At 56.1% G+C, this 25,630-nt stretch overlaps 1 protein-coding gene across 1 annotated transcript; it reads left to right on the forward strand.

Moving 5' to 3' along the window:
• Positions 1 to 2,367: 2,367 nt before the first annotated feature.
• Positions 2,368 to 25,368, forward strand: LOC144952514 (TNF receptor-associated factor 2-like; the record flags this gene model as incomplete). The annotated part of the gene is given in 12 exon segments (XM_078882961.1): positions 2,368 to 2,780; positions 3,871 to 3,949; positions 4,433 to 4,531; positions 8,558 to 8,716; positions 12,164 to 12,238; positions 13,196 to 13,270; positions 13,711 to 14,019; positions 14,021 to 14,087; positions 17,079 to 17,293; positions 21,793 to 21,970; positions 24,437 to 24,585; positions 25,048 to 25,368. Coding segments are annotated over 12 exon segments (2,043 nt in total), but the record flags the coding sequence as incomplete, so codon positions are not given.
• Between the last annotated feature and the right edge of the window lie 262 nt (positions 25,369 to 25,630).

Below are 25,630 nucleotides of genomic sequence, written 5' to 3' on the forward strand. Positions count from 1 at the left end.
AGTGATATTGTTATTATTACCAGACTGTTGTGACAGACTTTAGGGGCGAGTGCTGTGTGAACGAGTCGCGCCTGTGAAGGCCGGAACGGTAACACGAGGTGGACGGACCAGCAACCACGCACGACCGCCTTTATCTCCCCAGTGGCGATGATTGTTGTTGTTGTTTTTCCACACTGGGTGGGGAGGGACTGGGTGGGGGGTGGGAGGGAGGGGTGGGGCTGGGTGGGGAGGGGCTGGTCACCCCGTGGTGCCCTTATAAAACTCAACGTTTAACCTACTCACGCCGGCTTGTGCCCGCCCTCACAGTCGGGCATATTTTCGGAATACACCACGCCGCCGTTGACCCTGGCCATTGACCGAGCAACCCACCAACGTTCCTATCAGCTCCCTCCTCCGCAGCAGGAATGTGTTCACGTCACACTGTTTTCCCTTCTTTTTCCCTTAAAAACGATAGTCCCATATAAGTGTCTTTTAAAGCACCCTGTATTTGCCGTTGCCGATGGTGATCGCCGAAGAGAGCAGGTAGTGTTATTTCCCATCTCAAGGCGCACGTGGCACCACGCATCTTCGCCACTGCGATTCAATCGCAAACGTCGCAGGATCGTCGTGCAAAATAAATGGGAGAGGTTTTCATCATCCAGCAGTGGATAAACCATGGCTGGTGGCCAGGAGATGTTGACTACCTCGCCTGGTATACAGGAGGTCGTGGGTTCCATCCCGACCTGACGCCTGCTGCTGTGTATTTAGAGTTTGCGTCTCTCATCATCATCATCACGGTGGCTTGGAGATGTTGACTACCTCGCCTGGTATGCAGGAGTTTGTGGGTTCGACCCCGACCCTGACGCCTGCTGCTGTGTATTTGGAGTTTGCGTTTCTCTCTCACCGTGGGCGTGTGGATTTTTCCCTGGGTCCTCCGGAGAAAAATCCTCCACATTTATAATCAAAGTCACGTGGTTTAAGAGTGTACGGCTGCTACAAATGTCCGTGTGATAAGCCAATTCGTTGAGTTGTCATCTGTGGCCAGGTCACTCCTGATAAAGAGTTACATACCTCAGCGGGGCCTTCCCTGGTACAATAAAAGAGCAGTTCAGTTTCAATAGGTTATAGTTAAGCGAGGACTTTCCGTACTGCATTGTTGAAAGTCGGTCCGGTCAATGGGAATTCCTCAATGATTCATTGTAATAAGCACCGCCGTGCGTTGAACAGAATCTTAAAAAATTTCCCCGCCTCTTGCACTGCCAGCGGTATAAAGCTCTTCCACCCCAGAGGTTTGAGTCATTCATCTGCCGGAGTAAGAGCCTTACACGCCGACCAAATCCAGCACATTGGTAGCAACCAAGTGTGGAAGAGTAGGGCCCAAAAAGACGTATTAATACGAGTGGCTTTCTTGAACCTCGGGTATCTGTAGGCCCTTTGGGTTAGCCCCCTTCACTTTGGAGTGAGGTTCCCGGATGCGCGTGAAGGATATGGAACCAACTGTGAGGTAGGGAGCTGTGTGTGTGCGCGTGAGTTGACGGTAGTGATAACAACAACCACCGCCATTCGCCACTAAGTGGCGGTGACGTCACCACGACGACGCTTGTGCCAGGCCATGTGCACCTTGAGGCCACGTGAAGTGTCGAACGCCCGCTGGCAGGAGGTCACGAGAAAGACCCATGGCACCTGTGTCTGACTGAGATGGCTGGTCGATGCACCACCTGTGCCACCTACTGAGCCAACTCGCATCTCACGGCGTTATCGCGGACTCGACTTCGCCCCGCTACAGCACACGGTATTTATTGTAACGCGGTTTATCCACAACGCCGTGTTCTTCAGGAACGCAACAGCGACTACCGCCAAGTGGCGGTGAGATCACCGTGGCGTTTGTGCCAGGCTACGTGCACTTTTTTAAGCGACACTCGCTCGCAGGAGGTCACGCGGCGGATCCGGGCGCCGTGGGTTGACCACTTGAGGTGGCTCGGTAGAGATGCACATCCATCCGCGCTCCCCCCCCTCACTGTGCGTTAGCCACCCGGCGCCCGGCTCGTAGAGGAGAGGGCGGACACAGCTCAGTAGAGTGATTAACAAAACACTCCTCTGTCTCCCCATCCCATCTCACTTCCTCCATATCCCAACTACCTATCCCATCTCTCTCTCTCTCCCCCTTCTCTATACACTCCCTCCCTGTCTGTCTCTCCCTCCCTGTCTCCCTCCCTGTCTCCCTCCCTGTGTGTCTGTCTCTCCCTCCCTGTCCCATCTCTGTCTCCCCCTTCTCTATTCCTTCCCTCCCTCCCTGTTTGTCTCCCCCTCCCCGTCTCTCTCCCTGTCCCATCTCTCTCTCCCCCTTCCCTATCCCCACCCTCCCTCCCTGTTTGTCTCTCTCCCTGCATATCCCCCACCCCTCCCTCCCTCCCACCCTCTCCCCTCCCCTCCCCCCCGTTACCCATCTCCCCATCCCTCTGTGACCCTCGCGTGCGCGCGCCCGAACCCCCGAGGCGTTCGCCATGCACGCAGACACCCACCACGGTCTCCCCGCACCCAGGGCCTTCACACGCTGCTACGGCTCTGGAGAAAGGAGGAGCAGGGACAGCAGGAGGAGGAGGAGGCATTGCGAGGATCATGGGGGAGTCGTTGGCCGTGCTGTCGGCCCCCGTGCGGGACGGGTACCCGCTGGAGGCGCTGCGGCGCGAGCCCGACTTCAAGTACCTGTGCGGCGCCTGCGGCCGCCTGCTCAGGGCGGCCGTGCAGGCGCCCTGCGGCCACCGCTTCTGCCACGGGTGCCACAGCAAGCTGGCCACGAGGTGGGGGGGGGGGGGGTACATTCACGTGTGTGTCTGTATGTCTGGCTGTGTGTGTGTGACCTCAGCCTCAAATGGGTACCTGGTGCGGTGTGTAAACATCGCCACTGGGGAGACAAAGGCGGTCGGGCGTGGTGCTGGCCACCCACCCCCTCGTGTACCGTTCTGGCCTTCATAGGTGCTCGCTAACAGCACTTGCCCCTACAGTCTGTTAAGGCTATACGGGGGATCTTTGTCTTTGTGTGACCTCCTGTCAGCGGGCGTTCGACACTTCACGTGGCCTCAAGGTGCACATGGCCTGGCACAAGCGTCGTGGTGACGTCACCGCCACTTAGTGGCGAATGGCGGTTGTTGTTGTTATGTGTGTCTGTCTGTGTGTGTGTCTGTGTGTGTGTCTGTGTGTGTGTCTGTATTTGTGTGTCTGTGTGTGTCTGTGCGCGTGTGTCTGTGCGTGTGTGTCTGTGTGTGTCTGTCTGTGTGTGTCTGTCTGTGTGTGTGTCTGTGTGTGTCTGTGTGTGTCTGTGTGCGTGTGTCTGTGCGTGTGTGTCTGTGTGTGTCTGTCTGTGTGTGTGTCTGTGTGTGTCTGTGTGTGTCTGTGTGCGTGTGTCTGTGCGTGTGTGTCTGTGTGTGTGTGTGAGGGGAGCGGTGGTGTAGCGTTTAGCGCTACGCAGCGCTACGAACCTGGCGACCCGGGTTCCCATCCGTATCACGGCCAACACCAGCGACGATTATCTGAACCGGTCCTGGGCCTCCCCTAGATCGACCCAGCCTTAAATGAGTACCTGGTGAGATGTGTAAGCGTCGCCACTGGGGAGACAAAGGCGGTCGGGCGTGGTGCTTGCCACCCACCCCCTCGTGTGCCACAGTGCCGGCCTTCATGGGTGCTGCGACTCGCTACGAACAGCACTTGCCCCAACAGTGTGACAAGGCTACACGGGGGACCTTTGTGGGTGAGTGGGGGAGCTGGAGCCGAGGGAGGTGATTGTATCATACGGTTGTTGAGGTTGTTGTGGTTGTTGTATTGTGCGGTTGTTGTGGTGGTGGTTGTATTGTACGTCTGTTGTTGAGGTTGTTGTGGTTGTTGCTCCCGCAGGCCAGAGCAATGGTTGTGCCCTCGCTGTCAGGAAGAAGGAACTCACGAAGAGGAATTGTACTCGTCACCCAACAACCAGGTGACACGCCACAACAATCGCCACAACAATCGCCACAACAATCGCCACAACAACCGCCACCACCACAAGAATAATTGCACCCACACAATGCCATCACAACCACCACCACCACCACCACCACAAGAATCATTGCACCCACACAATGCCATCACAACCACCACCACAAGAATCATTGCACCCACACAATGCCATCACAACCACCACCTCAAGAATCATTGCACCCACACAATGCCATCACAACCACCACCACCACCACAAGAATCATTGCACCCACACAATGCCATCACAACCACCACCACAAGAATCATTGCACCCACACAATGCCATCACAACCACCACAACTATCACCACCACAACGGCCTCACCACACACTGCACAGCCCCAGTGACCATCACAGATGCACTATCTCCCACAACTACCACAACGATGACAACAACAACAACAGCAACAGCTGCCGCTCATCCCCCTTGCGTTGTCCACCAGTGTTTCCCTGACCGGGCGACTCGCCGTGAGGTGGACCAACTCCCCGCTCGCTGCACCAACCCGGGCTGCTCGTGGTCCGGCATCGTGAGAGACTACGATGTGAGTGAGCGGTCAACGTCCCTCCGCTCGTCCCTCCGCTAGTCTCTCCGCTCGCCCCACCGCTCGCCCCTCCGCTCGCCCCTCCGCTCGTCCCTCCGCTCACCCCTCCGCTCGTCCCTCCGCTCGTCCCTCCGCTCGCCCCTCCGCTCGCCCCTCTGCTCGCCCCTCCACTCGCCCCTCCACTCGCCCCTCCGCTCGTCCCTCCGCTCGTCCCTCCACTCGCCCCTCCACTCGCCCCTCCGCTCGTCCCTCCGCTCGTCCCTCCACTCGCCCCTCCACTCGCCCCTCCGCTCGCCCCTCCGCTCGTCCCTCCGCTCGTCCCTCCGCTCGTCCCTCCGCTCGTCCCTCTGCTCGCCCCTCCGCTCGCCCCTCCGCTCGTCCCTCCGCTCGTCTCCCCGCTCGCCCCTCCACTCGTCCCTCCGCTCGTCCCTCCACTCGCCCCTCCGCTCGTCTCCCCGCTCGCCCCTTCACTCGCCCCTCCACTCGCCCCTCCGCTCGCCCCTCCACTCGCCCCTCCGCTCGTCCCTCCGCTCGTCCCTCCGCTCGTCCCTCCGCTCGCCCCTCCGCTCGCCCCTCCGCTCGCCCCTCCACTCGCCCCTCCGCTCATCCCTCCGCTTGCCCCTGCGCTCGCCCCTCCGCTCGCCCCTCCGCTCGCCCCTCCGCTCGCCCCTCCGCTCGCCCCTCCGCTCGTCCCTCCGCTCGTCCCTCCGCTCGTCTCCCCGCTCGCCCCGCTCGTCCCTCCGCTCGTCTCCCTCTGGAAATGTGTGTGGAATTTGTGTTCAACAGAGTGAGCGTTTGAGTGGATGAGTGGGTGGGTGGGTGAGTGGGTGGGTGAGTGAGTGAGTGTGTGAGTCAGTGAGTGGGTGAGTGTGTGAGTGAGTGAGTGTGAGTGAGTGAGTGTGAGTGAGTGAGTGGATGAGTTCAAGGAGAGACCAGGGTAGAGACGGCTCATTTGCTGAGTGGGTGGGTGGGTGGGTGAGTGAGTGAGTGAGTGGGTGAGTGAGTGAGTGGGTGAGTGGGTGAGTGAGTGAGTGTGTGAGTGTGAGTGAGTGAGTGTGAGTGAGTGAGTGGATGAGTTCAAGGAGAGACCAGGGTAGAGACGGCTCATTTGCTGTCGTGTGTATATGTGTGTGTGTGTATATGTGTGTGTGTACGTGTGTACAGTTGTGGGGAGCGGTAATGTAGTGGTTAGTGCACTGCGCTATGAACCTGCCCACCCGAGTTCGAAACCCGCTCACGGCCAACACCAGTGATGATTATTTGAACCAGTCCTGGGCCTCCCCTACATCGACTCAGCCTCAAATGAGTACCTGGTGCAGTGTGTAAACATTGCCACGAGGGAAACAAAGGCGGTTGGGCGTGGTGCTGGCCATTCACCCCCTCGTGTGCCGTTCTGGCCTTCATAGGTGCTCGCTAACAGCACTTGCTCCAACAGTCTGTTAAGGCTATGCAGGGGATCTTTGTCTTTGTAGTGGTTACCGCACTGGAAGGCATGGGCCAGATCAGCTCAATAACAACGGTAGGAGGCTGCTAGACTTCTGTGTAGCCCATGGGCTTGTAATTACCAACACGCTGTTCCGGCATCGGCGCATCCACAAAACGTGGATGCATGCCGGGTCCAAGCAAGAACATCTGCTGGACTACGTAGTGATAGAGCTGCAGATGCGGGCCCATGTCCTTGACACCAGGAGCTACTGTGGAGCTGATTTGCCCACCACTGACCATCGGTTTGTCATCTGTAAGATGCCCCTGCCATTATTCAATTCCAGTGGTGGATGTCCATCTAGGACCCCATTCAAACCCACAGTGGCCTGGCCTCAGCTAGTTGATGAAAGTTTCAAGCGAGAATTTCATCATCGCTTGCAGCTGGGGTTGGCATCGTCCCCCACTCCTCCTGATGTCGAGGGTAAATGGGCGAGATGGTTTAGGACTGTGGATCATGCAGCTGCAGCGGCTGCTTTGGATACGCGGTCCAGACCTCCCCAGAGACCCTGGCTGACAGAAGAAGTGTTCTGGCTCGCTGAGAAAAAGCGACAGGCCCACTCTCATCGTCTACAGCATCCCACGTCAGAGAATGAGGAGGCTTACCGCAGCCTTCGCTCGGAGGTTCGGAGAGCCGTGACGCGCTGCACGGATGACTGGTCATCACGGGCTGCTGAGGAGATGGCGTCTGCCTCAGTAGCCCATGATCACAAATCACTCGTCAATTCCATCAAAAAAGTTACTTGCGGCACCACACCTATCACCATCCTGATCTGATCTCCAACCCCAGGAACAGGTTTGCAGGTTTGGTGAGCATTTTTGTAAGATCTTGAGGGAGGGGAAATCCCACAGTCCAGAAAACATCATGGGGCAATGTGGGGATGACCCTGCTGAGGCTGCGGTGCCTCAAATATTGGAAGAAGTAGTGACCCCCTGTGAGTGGCTGGCTGGAGTGCCATCTGTTGAAGCACGGAAGGCGATCCAGAGTCTGGGTAAAGCTGCGTGGCCGGGAGTCGGAGCCATTCCCTCTTCGCCTTGGGGTGCGACAGGGATGTCCTCTGGCTCCCACATTATTTAACATTTTTTTGACCACGTAGTTTGAAAGCCTTCCATTGCTGTATCGGAGGAATCTCTATCTGGTACAGATACAATGGGAGGCTGATCGATGCCCTGGTGCGATCGAGGGATGGCTCCCTATTGGTCAACCACGTTATGTATGCCGATGATTTGGTGATTGCTGCTCATTCAAACGAGGAGTTGGAGACGCTGCTGCTGAGACTGGAGCGTGCCACTAAGAGGTGGGGCCTTAACATCAGCCCCACCAAAACTAAGCACCTGCCTGGGTATTTTGTGCCATCAAACACTCCACCTTCTCAACTCCCCTATTGGTGATGGGGCAGTCGTGGAGGGAGTGGCAAGTTTCCCATACCTGGGCAGTGTGCTTATGACCGGCTCCAGTTTAACAGCAGAGGTCTCACTCCAAATCAGTCGAGCGGCAATATATTTTCATCGGCTGTGTAATGCTGTGTGGAAGCTACCTGGTCTGTCACTCCTCACGAAGCTTTGGGTCTTTTATTTTCCCTTCCTTGTCTACGCTTGCGAAACGTGGGCCCCCCCTAATGGAACATTTTCGCCAGTTAGAAACATTCAGCATGGCCTGCCTGCGATCCATCCTGGGTTTTCACCAGGCTGAATTGTATGAGGAGCTCACAAATCCTTGAAAGATCTGGACAAAGTCCCATCGATGAGCTGCTCCGGCAGGCAAGGCTGCGTTGGCTGGGTCATGTAGCCCGCATGCCCAGCCACCGCATGCCCAAACAGCTTTTGTTCGGCCAGAAAGAGCTAAAGGGGCGCGGCACGGGCTAGAGAAGAGAAGGAGTGATGTGGTACAGGAGGACGTGGAGCTGAGTGGACTTGCCGATGACTGGTACCAGCGGTGTCAAGATCGGCCTCAGTGGAGGAGGCTCGTGAAGGACGCTACTGGGCAGTTGGAGGCAGTCGCCCTCCAACAACAACGGAGGGCGGAGGAGCGACGCTCACAACAACGAGCGGAGCGCCGGGAGGCTAAAGCACAACAAGTTGGCACAGTAGGGGGCACAGGTGGTGCATCGACCACTCATCTCAGTCAACCCGTGGCACCTGGGTCTGTCCCGTGACCTGCCAGTGGATGTTCGACACTTGACGTGGCCTTAACGTGCACATAGCCTGGCACAAGTGCCGTAGTGATGTCACCGCCACTTAGTGGCCAACGGCGGTTATTGTTTTGTTCGTGTTTGTACGTGTGTGTGTGTACGTGTGTGTGTACGTGTGTGTCTGTACATGTGTGTGCGTGTGTACGTGTGTGTGTGTGTGTACGTGTGTGTGTGTGTACGTGTTTGTGTGCGTGTGTGTACGTGTGTGTGTGCGTGTGTGTACGTGTGTGTGTGTGTGTGTGTACGTGTGTGTGTACGTGTGTGTGCACGTGTGTGCACGTGTGTGTACATGTGTGTGTGTACGTGTGTGTACGTGTGTGTGTGTATACACGTGTGTGTGTGTGTGTGCTAGGGTCACGAGTCGTCTTGTGAGCTCCGCTGGGCCGCGTGCCCTGCGTGTGGTGGCCGCGTGCGACTCCGCGAGTTGGCGGAGCACGCCCAGCAGAGCTGCCCCGCACGCACGGCGCCTTGCAGGCACTGCCGGGCACCCTGCACCGCACAGGAGCTGCCGGTGTGCAGAATGCGCGCACACACGTACACACACACACGTACACACACACACACGTACACTCACACACACGTACACACACGCGTACACACACACACACGTATACACACACACACACACGTACACACACACACGTATACACACGCGTACACACACACACACGTACACACGTACACACACACACACGTACACACACACGTACACACACACACACGTACACTCACACACACGTACACACACACACACGTACACACACACACACGTACACTCACACACACGTACACTCACACACACGTACACACACGCGTACACACACACACACGTACACTCACACGTACACACACACACGCACGCGTACACACACACACGTACACACACGTACACTCACACACGTACACAACAACCGCCATTCGCCACTAAGTGGCGGTGACGTCACCACGACGCTTGTGCCAGGCCATGTGCACCTTGAGGCCACGTGAAGTGTCGAACGCCCGCTGGCAGGAGGTCACGGGGCAGACCCAGGTGCCACGGGTCGACTGACCGAGATGACCGAGATGACTGGCTGATGCACCACCTGTGCCCCCTACTGTGCCAACTTGCTGTGCTTTAGCCACCCGGCGCTCCGCTCGTTGTTGTGAGCGTCGCTCCTCCGCCCTCCGTTGTTGTTGGAGGGCGACTGCCTCCAACTGCCCAGTAGCGTCCTTCACGAGCCTCCTCCACTGAGGCCGATCTTGACACCGCTGGTACCAGTCATCGGCAAGTCCACTCAGCTCCACGTCCTCCTGTACCACATCACTCCATCTCTTCTCTAGCCCGTGCCGCGCCCGTTTAGCCCCCTCGATCCGGCCGAACAAAAGCTGTTTAGGCATGCGGTGGCTGGGCATGCGGGCTACATGACCCAGCCAACGCAGCCTTGCCTGCCGGAGGAGCTCACTGATGGGACTTTGCCCAGATCTTTCAAGGACTTGTGAGCTCCTCACACAATCCAGCCTGGTCAAACCCAGGATGGATCGTAGGCAGGCCAGCCTAAATGTTTCCAACCGGCGAAGATGCTCCACTAGGGGGGTCCACGTTTCGCAAGCGTAGAGAAGGGAGGGAATGACCGTGGCCGAGAAGACCTGAAGCTTCGTGCGGAGCGACAGACCAGGTAGCTTCCACACAGCGTTACGCAACCGATGAAAAGATATTGCCGCTCGACTGATTCGGAGTGAGACCTCTGCTGATAAACTGGAGCTGGTCATGAGCACACTGCCCAGGTATGGGAAACTCTCTACTCTCTCCACAACTGCCCCATCACCGATTGGGAGTTGTGGGGGCGGAGTGCCCGATGGTACAAAATACCCAGGCAGGTGCTTAGTTTTGGTGGGGCTGATGGTAAGGCCCCACCTCTTAGTGGCACACTCCAGCCTCAGCAGCAGCGTCTCCAACTCCTCTTCTGAATGAGCAGCTATTACCAAATCATCGGCATACATAACGTGGTTGACCAATAGGGAGCCATCCCTTGATCGCACCCGGGCGTCGATCAGCCTCCCATTATATCTGTACCAAATGGTAATTCCCCCGGTACAGCTATTGAAGGCTTCACGAACTACGCAGTCGAAATAGATGTTAAATAATGTGGGAGCCAGAGGACATCCCTGTCGCACCCCAAGGTGTACAGGGAAAGGCTCCGACTCCCGGCCACGTAGTTTTACCCGGGCCCGCTCACCATCATGAAGGTCCTTAATGATCGTGAGCAGAGGGTCAGGGACTCCGAAAGCACGAAGAACAACCCAGAGCCCAGTCCTACTGATGGTATCATAGGCCTTGACCAGGTCAATAAAGCAGAGATGTAGGTCTTTTTGGAATTCCCTACACCTCTGCTGTAGCAGACGGACAGAAAATATGGCATCTGTGCAGGACCGCCCTTTCCTGAAACCACATTGGGGCTCCGCAAGCCTCTCCTCAGCATGCCTAGCAAGGCGATGTTGAATAATCCTTGCCAGGACCTTACCCGGCACACTGAGGAGTGAGATGCCCCTGTAGTTGTTACAGTCTGTGCGGTCCCCCTTCTTAAAGAGGGGGACCACCAGGGCATCCTTCCAGTCCTGCGGAACCCGTCCAGTGGTCCAGACTGTTGTTATGATGTCATATAGGGCAGTCTGTGCACAAACGCCACCCTCCCTCAGCATTTCGCCTGGGAGATCATCTCTGCCCGGTGCCTTCCCTGGTCTCAGACTCCGGATCGCCCTCAGTACTTCCTCAACAGCCGGTACCTCAGCCAGCCACTCACAGGGGGTGACCTCTTCCAATATTTGAGGCACCGCAGCCTCAGCAGGGTTATCCCCACTTTGTGCCATGATGTTTTCCTGGCTGAGAGATTTTCCCTCCCCCAGGACCTCACAGAAATGCTCAGCAAATCTGCAAACCTGTTCCTGGGGGTCGGAGATTGGATCACCGTTTTTTCCTCTAATGATGGTAATAGGTGTGGCGCTGCAGGTTACTTTTTTGATGGAGTTAAATAGTGATTTGTGATCGCGGGCCACTGAGGCAGACTCCATCTCCTCAGCAACCCGCGACCACCACCCATCCTTACAGCGCCTTACGGCTCTCCGAACCTCCGAGCGAAGGCTGCGGTAAACCTCCTCATTCTCTGACGTGGGATGCTGTAGGCGATGAGAGTGGGCCTGTCGCTTTTTCTCAATTAACCTGAACACCTCCTCCGTCAGCCAGGGTTCCCGGGGAGGTCTGGACCGCGTACCCAAAGCAGCCATTGCAGCTGCATGAGTCACAGTCTTAAACCTCGCCCATTTACCCTCGACATCAGGTGGAGTGGGGGACGATGCCAACCCCAGCTGCAAGCGATGATGAAATTCTCGCTTGCAACTTTCATCAGCTAACTTAGACCAGGCCACTTTTGGTTGGAATGGGATCCTGGGTGTACACCCACCACCGGAGTGGAAGAATGGCAGGCGCATCTTACAGATGACTAGTCGATGGTCAGAGGGCAGATCAGCTCCACATACACACACACGTACACACACACACGTACACACACACGTACACACACACACACGTACACACACGCACACGTACACACACACGTACACACACACACACACGTACACTCACACGTACACACACACACGTACACACACACGTACACACACACACGTACACACACGTACACTCACACACGTACACACACAGACACATACACACACGTACACACGTACACAAACACACACATACACACGTACACACACACACACGTACACACACACGCACATACACACGTACACACACACACACGTACACACACACACGTACACACACACACGTATACACACACACGTACACTCACACACACGTATACACACACGCAATATACAGCGGGCGTCAGGGTCGGGATCGGCTCTTGCCCCAACAGCCTGTGAGGCTACACCGGGGGTTGATGCTTTTGTGTTTTAGGAGCACGACCTCACCTGCCCAAAGTTCCCCACGACCTGCACTGCGTGCGGGAAGCGCAAGATACCCAGAGAGAAGGTGCGTGCGTGTGTACGTGTGTACGTGCGTGCACGCGTGTCTGTATGTGTGTGTACGAGTGTACATGTGTGTGTACGAGTGTGCGTGTATCAATGTACGTGTATGTACGAGTGTGTATGTACGTGTTTGTGTACATGCGTGTGTATGTACGTGTGTGTACGTGTGTGTGTGTGTGTACGTGTGTGTGTACGTGTGTGTACGTGTGTGTGTACGTGTGTATGTGTTCGTGTGTGTATGTACGTGTGTATGTACGTGTGTATGTACGTGTGTGTGCGTGTGTGTGCGTGTGCGTACGTGTGCGTATGTACGTGTGTATGTACGTGTGTATGTACGTGTGTATGTACGTGTGTATGTACGTGTGTGTACGTGTGTGTGTACGTGTGTGTGTACGTGTGTGTGTACGTGTGTGTGTACGTGTGTATGTGTTCGTGTGCGTATGTACGTGTGTATGTACGTGTGTATGTACGTGTGTATGTACGTGTGTATGTACGTGTGTGTGTGCGTGTGTATGTACGTGTGTATGTACGTGTGTATCTACGTGTGTGTGCGTGTGTATGTACGTGTGTGTGTGTGTGCGTACGTGTGCGTGTGTACGTGTGTACATGTGTGTACGTGTGTACGTGTGTGTACGTGTGTGTGTGTGTGTACGTGTGTGTGTACGTGTGTGTGTACGTGTGTGTGTGTGTGTACGTGTGTGTACGTGTGTGTGTGTACGTGTGTGTGTATGTACGTGTGTGTGTACGTGTGTGTGTACGTGTGTGTGTGTGTACGTGTGTGTACGTGTGTGTACGTGTGTGTGTACGTGTGTGTGTACGTGTGTGTGTGTGTGTACGTGTGTGCGTTTTGCACACCCGCAGCTCCTGTGCGGTGCAGGGCGCCTGGCTCCAAGGGGGGTGGTGGTGGTGGGAACGTCGCCACGTGGCCGTCTGGAACTTGTTGTTTTTGCCGCCCTCCCAGCTGCCTCTGCATGAGAAGTCGTGCCTGCGCGTCAAGCGGCCCTGCCGCTTCGCAGACATCGGGTGCCCCTTCCAGGTGCGTCACGGCGATAGCACGCGGCCTCGCCCACCACGTCACCCACGCACTCCTCCACCCGTCCACCACGTCACCCACGCGCTCCTCCACCCCTCCACCACGTCACCCACACGCTCCTCCACCCGTCCATCACGTCATCCACGCGTGTCTCCACCCCTTCACCACGTCACCCACACGTGTCTCCGCTTGTCCACCACGTCATCCACGCGCTCCTCCACCCGTCCACCACGTCACCCACGCACTCCTCGACCCTTCCACCACGTCACCCACGCGCTTCTCCACCCGTCCACCACGTCACCCACACGTGTCTCCGCTCGTCCACCACATCACCCGCCGCGCTGGCGACGTCGGCACGGCTCGGTTTCCGCCAGTAGACAAACAGCATCAGCAGCAACTTCCCGCGCTGGTCGCCGCTAACTCGCCAACTCCCCGCCGAGCAGGCCGAGGCTGAGAAGCTTGCGGGGCACGAGCAGCTGGCGACCGCCTCCCACGTCGCCATCCTGCGCTCCTTCCTGCTGCACTTGCACGGCCTGCTGCCGACTCAGGCCGCTTGCACCGCCACCGCCGAAGCAGCCGGTGTCGGCGGCGGCGGCGGTGGCGGCGGCGGTGGCGGTGGCGGTGGTGGTGGCGGTGGTGGTGCGGCTGTGGCTGCGGCGGCATCGGTCCCGCAGTTGGATCCGGCTTCGGACGTCCGCCTGTCCGAGCTGGCGCTGAGGTTGTCCCGGCTGGAGGTGGCGGTGGCGGCGAGGGGCGGGGGGGGGGGCCGCCAGACGTGTCGGGAGGCCGTCGGCGGCCGCCGGGGCTGAAGGAGGAGCCGGTGAGGAGCCGGCGGTTTCACTTCACTCCCGTTTTTATTTGATGCGCAAACTCGCTAAGACTACCCGGCTGGGAATCTTGTCTTAACACACGGCCTACGCGGAGGGTGGGGGGGGGGGGTGCGTGACGTCACCAGACACACCGCGTGACGTCAGCAGACACACCGCGTGACGTCATCAGACACACCGCGTGACGTCAGCAGACACACCGCATGACGTCATCAGACACACCGCGTGACGTCAGCAGACACACCGCATGACGTCATCAGACACACCGCGTGACGTCAGCAGACACACCGCATGACGTCATCAGACACACCGCGTGACGTCAGCAGACACACCGCATGACGTCATCAGTCACACCGCGTGACGTCAGCAGACACACCGCATGACGTCATCAGTCACACCGCGTGACGTCAGCAGACACACCGCATGACGTCATCAGACACACCGCGTGACGTCAGCAGGCACACTGCGTGACGTCATCAGTCACACCGCGTGACGTCATCAGTCACACCGCATGACGTCATCAGTCACACCGCGTGACGTCATCAGTCACACCGCGTGACGTCAGCAGGCACACCGCGTGACGTCATCAGTCACACCGCGTGACGTCATCAGTCACACCGCGTGACGTCATCAGTCACACCGCATGACGTCATCAGACACACCGCGTGACGTCATCAGTCACACCGCGTGACGTCATCAGTCACACCGCGTGACGTCACCAGACACACCGCGTGACGTCATCAGACACACCGCGTGACGTCAGCAGGCACACCGCATGACGTCATCAGACACACTGCGTGACGTCAGCAGACACACTGCGTGACGTCAGCAGGCACACCGCGTGACGCTGCCGCATGCGGGTGACATCACAGATGTGACGTCACCGCTCACTTGACGTGCAAAATGCATCCATTATTCCGCCCCCCCCCCCCCCCAAATGCAAAAGTGTACTTTTAGACTTTTTGCATTGTGTACAGTCTGGAAGCTGCCCACATGCCAAATTTCAAGTTTGTTGCATGTCGGGAAGTACGCTAAACATTTCGAACATACACACATTCACAAATTTCCCCTTAATATATTATCTAGATAAACGTGATAAGCCAAATCTTTGAGCTGCTATCATTTGTGAGAGCCAGGTAGCTTCTAAAAAAGAGCCTTAGCTGGTAAAATAATAAAATAGTTTTTACATTCCAATCATAGTGATTGTGAGCAGGGAATCTGGGATCTCGATAGCTTATTGACGATAAGTTCGTGAGCGAGCGCGCCACAAGTTTATTTAATTCACCTAATTTCTATTCTTAGGTTTTTTTCGGTAAAGTCACGTAGGTAAAAAATTTAAATTAATAAAAGTAAAATAAAAATAAAATAAAAATCACGACGTTTCGGAGGCAACACAAGCTTCCGTCTTCAGGTGGAACCGTCACAGCACCATTGCTGTATCAAGTAAATGAGAAATTCCAAGAAAACCGTCCTTGTATATATACTGGTTGAGGGTGGGAGGAGCCAAGGCAGGCACCTGGATCGGAGTTTTGTATTATTATTGTGAAGTTTGTTCGGCTGAAGCCGCTGCTAGGGATGAGTCTTTGTTGTGTAGACCGGTTGGACTGGGAGGTTCCAAGAGTTGTTCGGGTGCGGCTGCTGTAAAGGTGCGTGTACATGGGACTGAGCCTTTTGTTATGTAGAGGTGGTGTGGCTGAAGCCGCTGCTAGGAATAAGCCTTTGTTGTGTAGACTGGTTGATTCTAGATTTGAAGCTTTCGTGACTGCAAGGAATCATCTTCTTAGGTTTTTTCGGTAAAGTCACGTAGGTAAAACATCAAAATGAATGAAAATAAAATAAAATAAAAAATCACGACGTTTCGGAGGCAACACAAGTCTCCGTCATCAGGTGGGACCGTCACAGCCAGATTAGCTGCATCAAGTGAGGCAATGATTCAAGATGTAATCCCTTAAAAGCGAGTTGAGGGGGGGAGGAGAGGGAGGGGGGAGCTCATCAGACTATGGTAGCCAATGAATGGAACGTATCGGGAGGGAGGGGGGGCGAGGCCAAAAGGGTGGGCGACGGCGTGCAAGCGATTGTGCGCAAGCGGCCAACTGCCGCACACGCCAACACAATGGGCAGAGAGGGGGAGGGGAAGCTCTAATACACATGATAGACAAAAGAACGAAAATGCCCATGTTAATACCAATGCTGGCTGAACAATGAAGAGAGTACTGTTAAAAAATAACTGGGGATGTTAACACTCGGTAAAGTAAAGTAAAATAGTGCCTGTCAGATAAGATGGTCCAAAAAATTGTAATTAAGTCTTAATTACAATTTTTTGGACCATCTTAAGTCTTAATTACAATTTTTTGGACCATCTTATCTGACAGGCACTATTTTACTTTACTTTACCGAGTGTTAACATCCCCAGTTATTTTTTAACAGTACTCTCTTCATTGTTCAGCCAGCATTGGTATTAACATGGGCATTTTCGTTCTTTTGTCTATCATGTGTATTAGAGCTTCCCCTCCCCCTCTCTGCCCATTGTGTTGGCGTGTGCGGCAGTTGGCCGCTTGCGCACAATCGCTTGCACGCCGTCGCCCACCCTTTTGGCCTCGCCCCCCCTCCCTCCCGATACGTTCCATTCATTGGCTACCATAGTCTGATGAGCTCCCCCCTCCCTCTCCTCCCCCCCTCAACTCGCTTTTAAGGGATTACATCTTGAATCATTGCCTCACTTGATGCAGCTAATCTGGCTGTGACGGTCCCACCTGATGACGGAGACTTGTGTTGCCTCCGAAACGTCGTGATTTTTGATTTTATTTTATTTTATTTTCATTCATTTTGATGTTTTACCTACGTGACTTTACCGAAAAAACCTAAGTAGACTGGTTGAACTGGGAGGTTCTAAGAGTTGTTAAGGTGCGGCTGCTGTGAATGGGACTGAGCCTTTTGTTACGTATATGAATTTCTATTTTCGATTTCGCCGGTGCGGTTGACAGCGGCGCCAGGCGACGGGAAGGAGGCGGTGGCGTTGGCGGCGGTGGTTCCGGCGGCGCTGGAGCAGCGCTGCGCCAGGCTGGAGCGCTCGCTGGGCCCGCTGGAGGCCACCGTGGCCGCGTTGGACCGCCAGGCCGAGCGCTGCTCCGCCGCCGCGCGGGAGGCCCACACGCGGCGGCAGGCCGAGCGTGGAGCCGTCGCCACGCTCACCGGCAAGGTGCGGCCACCACCACCACCACTCGGCCACCACCACCACTCCGCCCACACTCCGCCTGGCTCCGCCCACACTCCGCCTGGCTCCGCCCACACTCTGCCTGGCTCCGCCCACACTCTGCCTGGCTCCGCCCACACTCCGCCTGGCTCCACACAACTGGGAGAAAGCGCCCCCCCCAAGAAAGCTCCCCCCCCACCCCCCTTACTTTGTGACCGGTGACCAAGCGCAAATCAAATTCTGCCCCTCCGCCCCCTGCACCCTTGTCAGTGTCCCGCCCCTCTTTACACCTACACACACACCTACACACACACCTACACACACACACACCTACACACACACACACGTACACACACACCTACACACACAGCTACACAAACACGCATACACACACGTACACAACAAAGATCCCCCATATAGCCTTAACAGACTGTAGGGGCAAGTGCTGTTAGCGAGCACACACGTACACACACACGTACACACACACGCACACACACACGCACACACACACGCACACACACACGTACACACACACGTACACACACACACCTACACACACACACGTACACACACACGTACACACACACACCTACACACACATACACACACACGCACACACCTCTCTTCAGGAAGTCTCGCCTCTCTTGACAGAAAGTGCCGCGCCTATTTACAGGAATTATCGCCCCTCTCTACCAGGAAGTGCCGCTCGCCATCTGTACAGGAAGTGCCCCCAAGTTAAATCTCGTATCGTGCCCCTCACCCTCCCCCCTCACCCTCACCCTCCCCTCTCACCCTCCCCCCTCACCCCCCTCACCCCCTTCACCCTCACAGACGAAGCCCCCCCCCTCTCGCCTTGTGGCGCTGCGGCCGCGAGCTGTTAGCTACCTCGCCTGGCAGGCAGGAGGTCGTGGGTTCCATCCCGACCTTGATGCCTGCTGCTGTGTATTTGGAGTCTGCGTCTCTCTCATCATCATCATCATCACGGTGGCAATGAGATGTTGACTACCTCGCCTGGTCTACAGGAGGTCGTGGGTTCGATCCCGACCCTGATGCCTGCTGCTGCTGCTGCTGTGTATTTGGACTTTTCTCACGTGGACTTTTCTCCGGGACCTCCGGTTTTCCCCTCCACATCTATGAAACATGCGTTTAAGAGTATTGGGCTGCTACTATACATTTCCATACGATGATGGCAAGCCACTTCCTTTCAGCTATCACTTGTGCCCTGGTCGCTTCTACAAAGACCTGCACAGCTTAGTGGGCCTTACCTAGTAAAATAAACATTGTTTATATTGTCATCCTCTCAACCGACAAGGGCAATGCCACTGTCATCATGGACACACACACTCACGCTCACTCACTCTGTGGTACACACACTCCACACACACTCACACTCACTCACTCTGTAGAACACACACTCCACACACACTCACTCTCACTCTGTGGAACACACACTCCACACACACTCACTCACTCTGTAGAACACACACTCCACACACACTCACGCTCACTCACTCTGTGGTACACACACTCCACACACACTCACACTCACTCACTCTGTAGAACACACACTCCACACACACTCACACTCACTCACTCTGTGAACACACACTCCACACACACTCACGCTCACTCACTCTGTGAACACACACTCCACACACACTCACGCTCACTCACTCTGTGGTACACACACTCCACACACACTCACACTCACTCACTCTGTGGTACACACACTCCACACACACTCACACTCACTCACTCTGTAGAACACACACTCCACACACACTCACTCTCACTCACTCTGTGGAACACACACTCCACTCACACTCACTCACTCTGTAGAACACACACTCCACACACACTCACGCTCACTCACTCTGTGGTACACACACTCCACACACACTCACACTCACTCACTCTGTAGAACACACACTCCACACACACTCACACTCACTCACTCTGTGGTACACACACTCCACACACACTCACACTCACTCACTCTGTGAACACACACTCCACACACACTCACACTCACTCACTCTGTGGAACACACACTCACACTCACTCACTCTGTGGTACACACACTCCACACACACTCACGCTCACTCACTCTGTGGTACACACACTCCACACACACTCACGCTCACTCACTCTGTAGAACACACACACCACACACTCACACTCACTCACTCTGTGGTACACACACTCCACACACACTCACGCTCACTCACTCTGTAGAACACACACTCCACACACACTCACGCTCACTCACTCTGTGAACACACACTCCACACACACTCACGCTCACTCACTCTGTGAACACACACTCCACACACACTCCACACACACTCACTCTGTGGAACACACACTCCACACACACTCACGCTCACTCACTCTGTGAACACACACTCCACACACACTCCACACACACTCACTCTGTGGTACACACACTCCACACACACTCACGCTCACTCACTCTGTGAACACACACTCCACACACACTCACGCTCACTCACTCTGTGAACACACACTCCACACACACTCCACACTCACTCACTCTGTAGAACACACACTCCACACACACTCACACTCACTCACTCTGTGGTACACACACTCCACACACACTCACGCTCACTCACTCTGTAGAACACACACTCCACACACACTCACTCTGTGGTACACACACTCCACACACACTCACGCTCACTCACTCTGTAGAACACACACTCCACACACACTCACACTCACTCACTCTGTGGTACACACACTCCACACACACTCACGCTCACTCACTCTGTAGAACACACACTCCACACACACTCACTCTGTGGTACACACACTCCACACACACTCACGCTCACTCACTCTGTAGAACACACACTCCACACACACTCACACTCACTCACTCTGTGGAACACAAACTCCACACACACTCACACTCACTCTGTAGAACACACACTCCACACACACTCACGCTCACTCACTCTGTGGAACACACACTCCACACACACTCACACTCACTCTGTAGAACACACACTCCACACACACTCACGCTCACTCACTCTGTGGTACACACACTCCACACACACTCACGCTCACTCACTCTGTAGAACACACACTCCACACACACTCACACTCACTCTGTAGAACACACACTCCACACACACTCACGCTCACTCACTCTGTGGAACACACACTCCACACACACTCACACTCACTCTGTAGAACACACACTCCACACACACTCACGCTCACTCACTCTGTGGAACACACACTCCACACACACTCACGCTCACTCACTCTGTAGAACACACACTCCACACACACTCACGCTCACTCACTCTGTGGTACACACACTCCACACACACTCACGCTCACTCACTCTGTAGAACACACACTCCACACACACTCACACTCACTCACTCTGTAGAACACACACTCCACACACACTCACGCTCACTCACTCTGTGGTACACACACTCCACACACTCACACTCACTCTGTGGTACACACACTCCACACACACTCACACTCACTCACTCTGTGGTACACACACTCCACACACACTCACACTCACTCTGTGGTACACACACTCCACACACACTCACGCTCACTCACTCTGTGGTACACACACACTCACTCTATGGTACACACACTCACTCTATAGAACACACACACACTCACTCTGTGTAACACACACTCACACTCACTCTGTGTAACACACACTCCACACACACTCACACTCACTCTGTGTAACACACACTCCACACACACACACTCACTCTGTGGTACACACACACACACACTCACTCTGTGTAACACACACTCCACACACACACACTCACTCTGTGTAACACACACTCCACACACACACACTCAACCTGTGGTACACACACACACACTCACTCTGTGTAACACACACTCACGCTCACTCTGTGGTACACACACTCACACACACTCACTCTGTGGTACACACACACTCACACACACTCACTCTGTGTAACACACACACACTCACTCTGTGGTACACACACTCACACTCACTCTGTGGTACACACACTCACACACACTCACTCTGTGGTACACACACTCACACACACTCACTCTGTGGTACACACACACTCACACACACTCACTCTGTGTAACACACACACACTCACTCTGTGGTACACACACTCACACACACTCACTCTGTGGTACACACACACTCACACACACTCACTCTGTGTAACACACACACACTCACTCTGTGGTACACACACTCACACTCACTCTGTGGTACACACACTCACACACACTCACTCTGTGGTACACACACTCACACTCACTCTGTGGTACACACACACTCTCACTCACTCTGTGAACACAAATCCGTCACCGCTGTTGGCGACATGAGCCAGAATCCAACTCGGCCTCTCCGCCCGCGGAGCTCGCGGTAGCGCGGCGCTAACCGCGGCGCCACCGTTCACTCTGCCCCCCCCCCTCTCTGCCCCCCCCCCCCTACCCAGCTGCAAGCGTTGGAGCGCAAGCTGGCGCTGCGGGAGGTGGCGCTGGCCGACATGACGCTGCGCCTCTCGTCCCTGGAGCTCTCGTCCCACGGCGGCTCCTTCGTGTGGCGGGTCGGCGACGTGGGCCGGCGCCGCAGCGACGCCGCCAGCGGGCGCCAGCTCGCCGTCTACTCGCCAGGTCGCTGGCGCCGCCCGCGGCACCGCAGCGGATTGGCGCTAGCGCCGGGAACGGATGGGCGAGCACGGTGTTTTTGTGTGTGTTATTTGGCCTGGAACAAGCGTCGTGGTGACGTCACCGCCACTTAGTGGCGAATGGCGGTTGGTGTTGTTGTTGTTGTGTTTTTTGTCGGTGGTTTTGTGGTAATTAATTGGAGGGCGGAGGAGCGACGCTCACAACAACGAGCGGAGCGCCGGGCGGGTAAAGCACAGCAAGTTGATACAGTGGGGGGCACACGTGGTGCATCAGCGAGTCATCTCAGTCGACCCGTGGCACCTGCTGGGTCTGCCCCGTGACCTCCTGCCAACGAGCGTTTGACACTTCACGTGGCTTTAACGTGCACCTAGCCTGGCACAAGCGCTGTAGTGACGTCACCACCACTTGGTGGCGAATGGCGGTTGTTGTTGTTGTTGTGTGTTTGTCTCGTGTGCCGTCCTGGCCTTCGTGGGTGCTACTCGCTAACAGCACTTGCCCCAACAGTCTGTTAAAGGCTACATGGGGGTTATTTATCTTTGTTTGTGTGGGCTAGGATTGGGCAAGGACATCGCTCCCCCCGCCTTTACCCACAGGCTCATAGTCACCCACAGGCTCATAGTCACCCACAGGCTCATAGTCACCCACAGGCTCATAGTCACCCACAGACTCATAGTCACCCACAGACTCATAGTCACCCACAGACTCATAGTCACCCACAGACTCATAGTCACCCACAGACTCATAGTCACCCACAGACTCATAGTCACCCACAGACTCATAGTCACCCACAGACTCATAGTCACCCACAGACTCATAGTCACCCACAGCGTCACCCACACACTCACGTTGGTTATCACGATGGTGGTGGTGATCGTGGTGGTGGTGGTGATGGTGGTGATCATGGTGGTGGTGATCGTGGTGATGGTGGTGATGGTGGTGATGGTGGTGATCGTGGTGATGGTGGTGATGGTGGTGATCGTGGTGGTGGTGGTGATCGTGGTGATCATGGTGGTGGTGGTGATCGTGGTGATCGTGGTGATCGTGGTGATCATGGTGGTGGTGGTGATCGTGGTGATCATGGTGGTGGTGGTGATCGTGGTGATCGTGGTGATCATGGTGGTGGTGGTGATCGTGGTGATCGTGGTGATCGTGGTGATCATGGTGGTGGTGGTGATCGTGGTGATCGTGGTGATCGTGGTGATCATGGTGGTGGTGGTGATCGTGGTGATCGTGGTGATCGTGGTGATCATGGTGGTGGTGGTGATCGTGGTGATCGTGGTGATCGTGGTGATCATGGTGGTGGTGGTGATCGTGGTGATCGTGGTGATCGTGGTGATCATGGTGGTGGTGGTGATCGTGGTGATCGTGGTGATCGTGGTGATCATGGTGGTGGTGGTGATCGTGGTGATCGTGGTGATCGTGGTGATCATGGTGGTGGTGGTGATCGTGGTGATCGTGGTGATCGTGGTGATCGTGGTGATCGTGGTGATCATGGTGGTGGTGGTGATCGTGGTGATCGTGGTGATCGTGGTGATCATGGTGGTGGTGGTGATCGTGGTGATCGTGGTGATCGTGGTGATCATGGTGGTGGTGGTGATCGTGGTGATCGTGGTGATCGTGGTGATCATGGTGGTGGTGGTGATCGTGGTGATCGTGGTGATCGTGGTGATCGTGGTGGTGGTGGTGATCGTGGTGATGGTGGTGGTGGTGGTGATCGTGGTGATCGTGGTGATCGTGGTGATCATGGTGGTGGTGGTGATCGTGGTGATCGTGGTGATCGTGGTGATCATGGTGGTGGTGGTGATCGTGGTGATCGTGGTGATCGTGGTGATCATGGTGGTGGTGGTGATCGTGGTGATCGTGGTGATCGTGGTGATCGTGGTGGTGGTCGTGGTGATGGTGGTGATCGTGGTGGTGGTGGTGATCGTGGTGGTGGTGATCGTGGTGATCGTGGTGATGGTGGTGATCGTGGTGGTGGTGGTGATCGTGGTGATGGTGGTGGTGGTGGTGATCGTGGTGGTGGTGATCGTGGTGATGGTGGTGATCGTGGTGGTGGTGGTGATCGTGGTGATGGTGGTGGTGGTGATCGTGGTGGTGGTGATCGTGGTGATCGTGGTGGTGGTGGTGATCGTGGTGGTGGTGGTGATCGTGGTGATGGTGGTGATGGTGGTGATGGTGGTGATCGTGGTGGTGGTGGTGGTGATCGTGGTGATGGTGGTGATCGTGGTGGTGGTGGTGATCGTGGTGATGGTGGTGATCGTGGTGGTGGTGGTGATCGTGGTGATGGTGGTGATCGTGGTGGTGGTGGTGATCGTGGTGATGGTGGTGATGGTGGTGATCGTGGTGGTGATGGCCGTTGTCCTTGGGTCTCCGTGTGGCTGCGGCGACCACCGCCACCGCCACGGTCATCATCGGTGCCCCCCCCCCCCGCCCCCCGTGTGCCCGCCGCAGCGTTCTTCACGAGCCGCTACGGCTACAAGATGTGCCTGCGCCTGTACCCCAGCGGCGACGGCGCTGGCAAGGACTCGCACCTGTCGCTCTTCTTCGTGCTCATGCGGGGCGACCACGACGCCACGCTGCGCTGGCCCTTCCGCCAGAAGGTGACGGCAGCAGCAGCAGCAGTAGCAGCAGCAGTAGCAGCAGCAGTAGCAGCAGCAACGTAGCAGCAGCAGCAGCGTAGCAACCGTTGTCGTAGCAACCGTCGTCGCCAGCAACCTAAAGTAGCGGTGTCGGCGCCATCGCCAGCATCATAAAGCGGCAGCAGCATCGCCATAGCAACCATCACCGCCACCATCGTCATCGCCACCACCGTCACCATCACTACCGCCACCATCACCACCACCATCACCACCACCATCACCACCACCATCACCACCACCATCACCACCACCACCATCACCACCACCACCATCACCACCATCACCACCACCACCACTATCACCACCATCACCACCACCACCACCATCATCACCACCATCACCACCACCACCGCCACCACCACCACTGCCACCACCACCACCACCACGGTGACCCCTCCTCCCCTCCCCCCGCGCCCTCCCCAGGTGACCCTGATGCTGCTGGACCAGAGCTCGCGCCGTGACCACGTGGTCGACGCCTTCCGCCCGGACGCGACCACCTCCTCCTTCCAGCGCCCCACCGGGGACCTCAACGTGGCCAGCGGCTGCCCCCTCTTCTGCCCCCTCGCCCGCCTAGTTTCGTCGGAACAGACCTACGTGCGAGACGACACCTTGTTCATTAAGTGCGTGGTGGACACGTCCGACCTTTGACCCCCCCGAGGATTGGGGGATGGGAGCAACTCGGGGAGACACGTGCAGCAATGTGGCACCCTCAGGGCACAAGAGGAGAGGAGGTGGTAGTGGTGGAGGTGGTGGAGGTGGTGGTGGAGGTGGTGGTGGTGGAGGAGGTGGTGGAGGTGAAGGAGGTGGTGGAGGTGGAGGAGGTGGTGGTGGAGGAGGTGGTGGAGGAGGTGGAGGAGGTGGTGGTGGTGGTGGAGGAGGTGGTGGAGGTGGAGGAGGTGGAGGTGGTGGAGGTGGTGGAGGTGGAGGTGGTGGAGGCAATGGCGGAGGAGGTGGTGGAGGTGGTGGTGGATGAGGAGGTGGAGGAGGTGGTGGAGGTGATGGAGGA

Source organism: Lampetra fluviatilis, chromosome 68 (assembly GCF_964198595.1).
Source record: "Lampetra fluviatilis chromosome 68, kcLamFluv1.1, whole genome shotgun sequence".
Classification (NCBI taxonomy): domain Eukaryota; kingdom Metazoa; phylum Chordata; class Hyperoartia; order Petromyzontiformes; family Petromyzontidae; genus Lampetra; species Lampetra fluviatilis.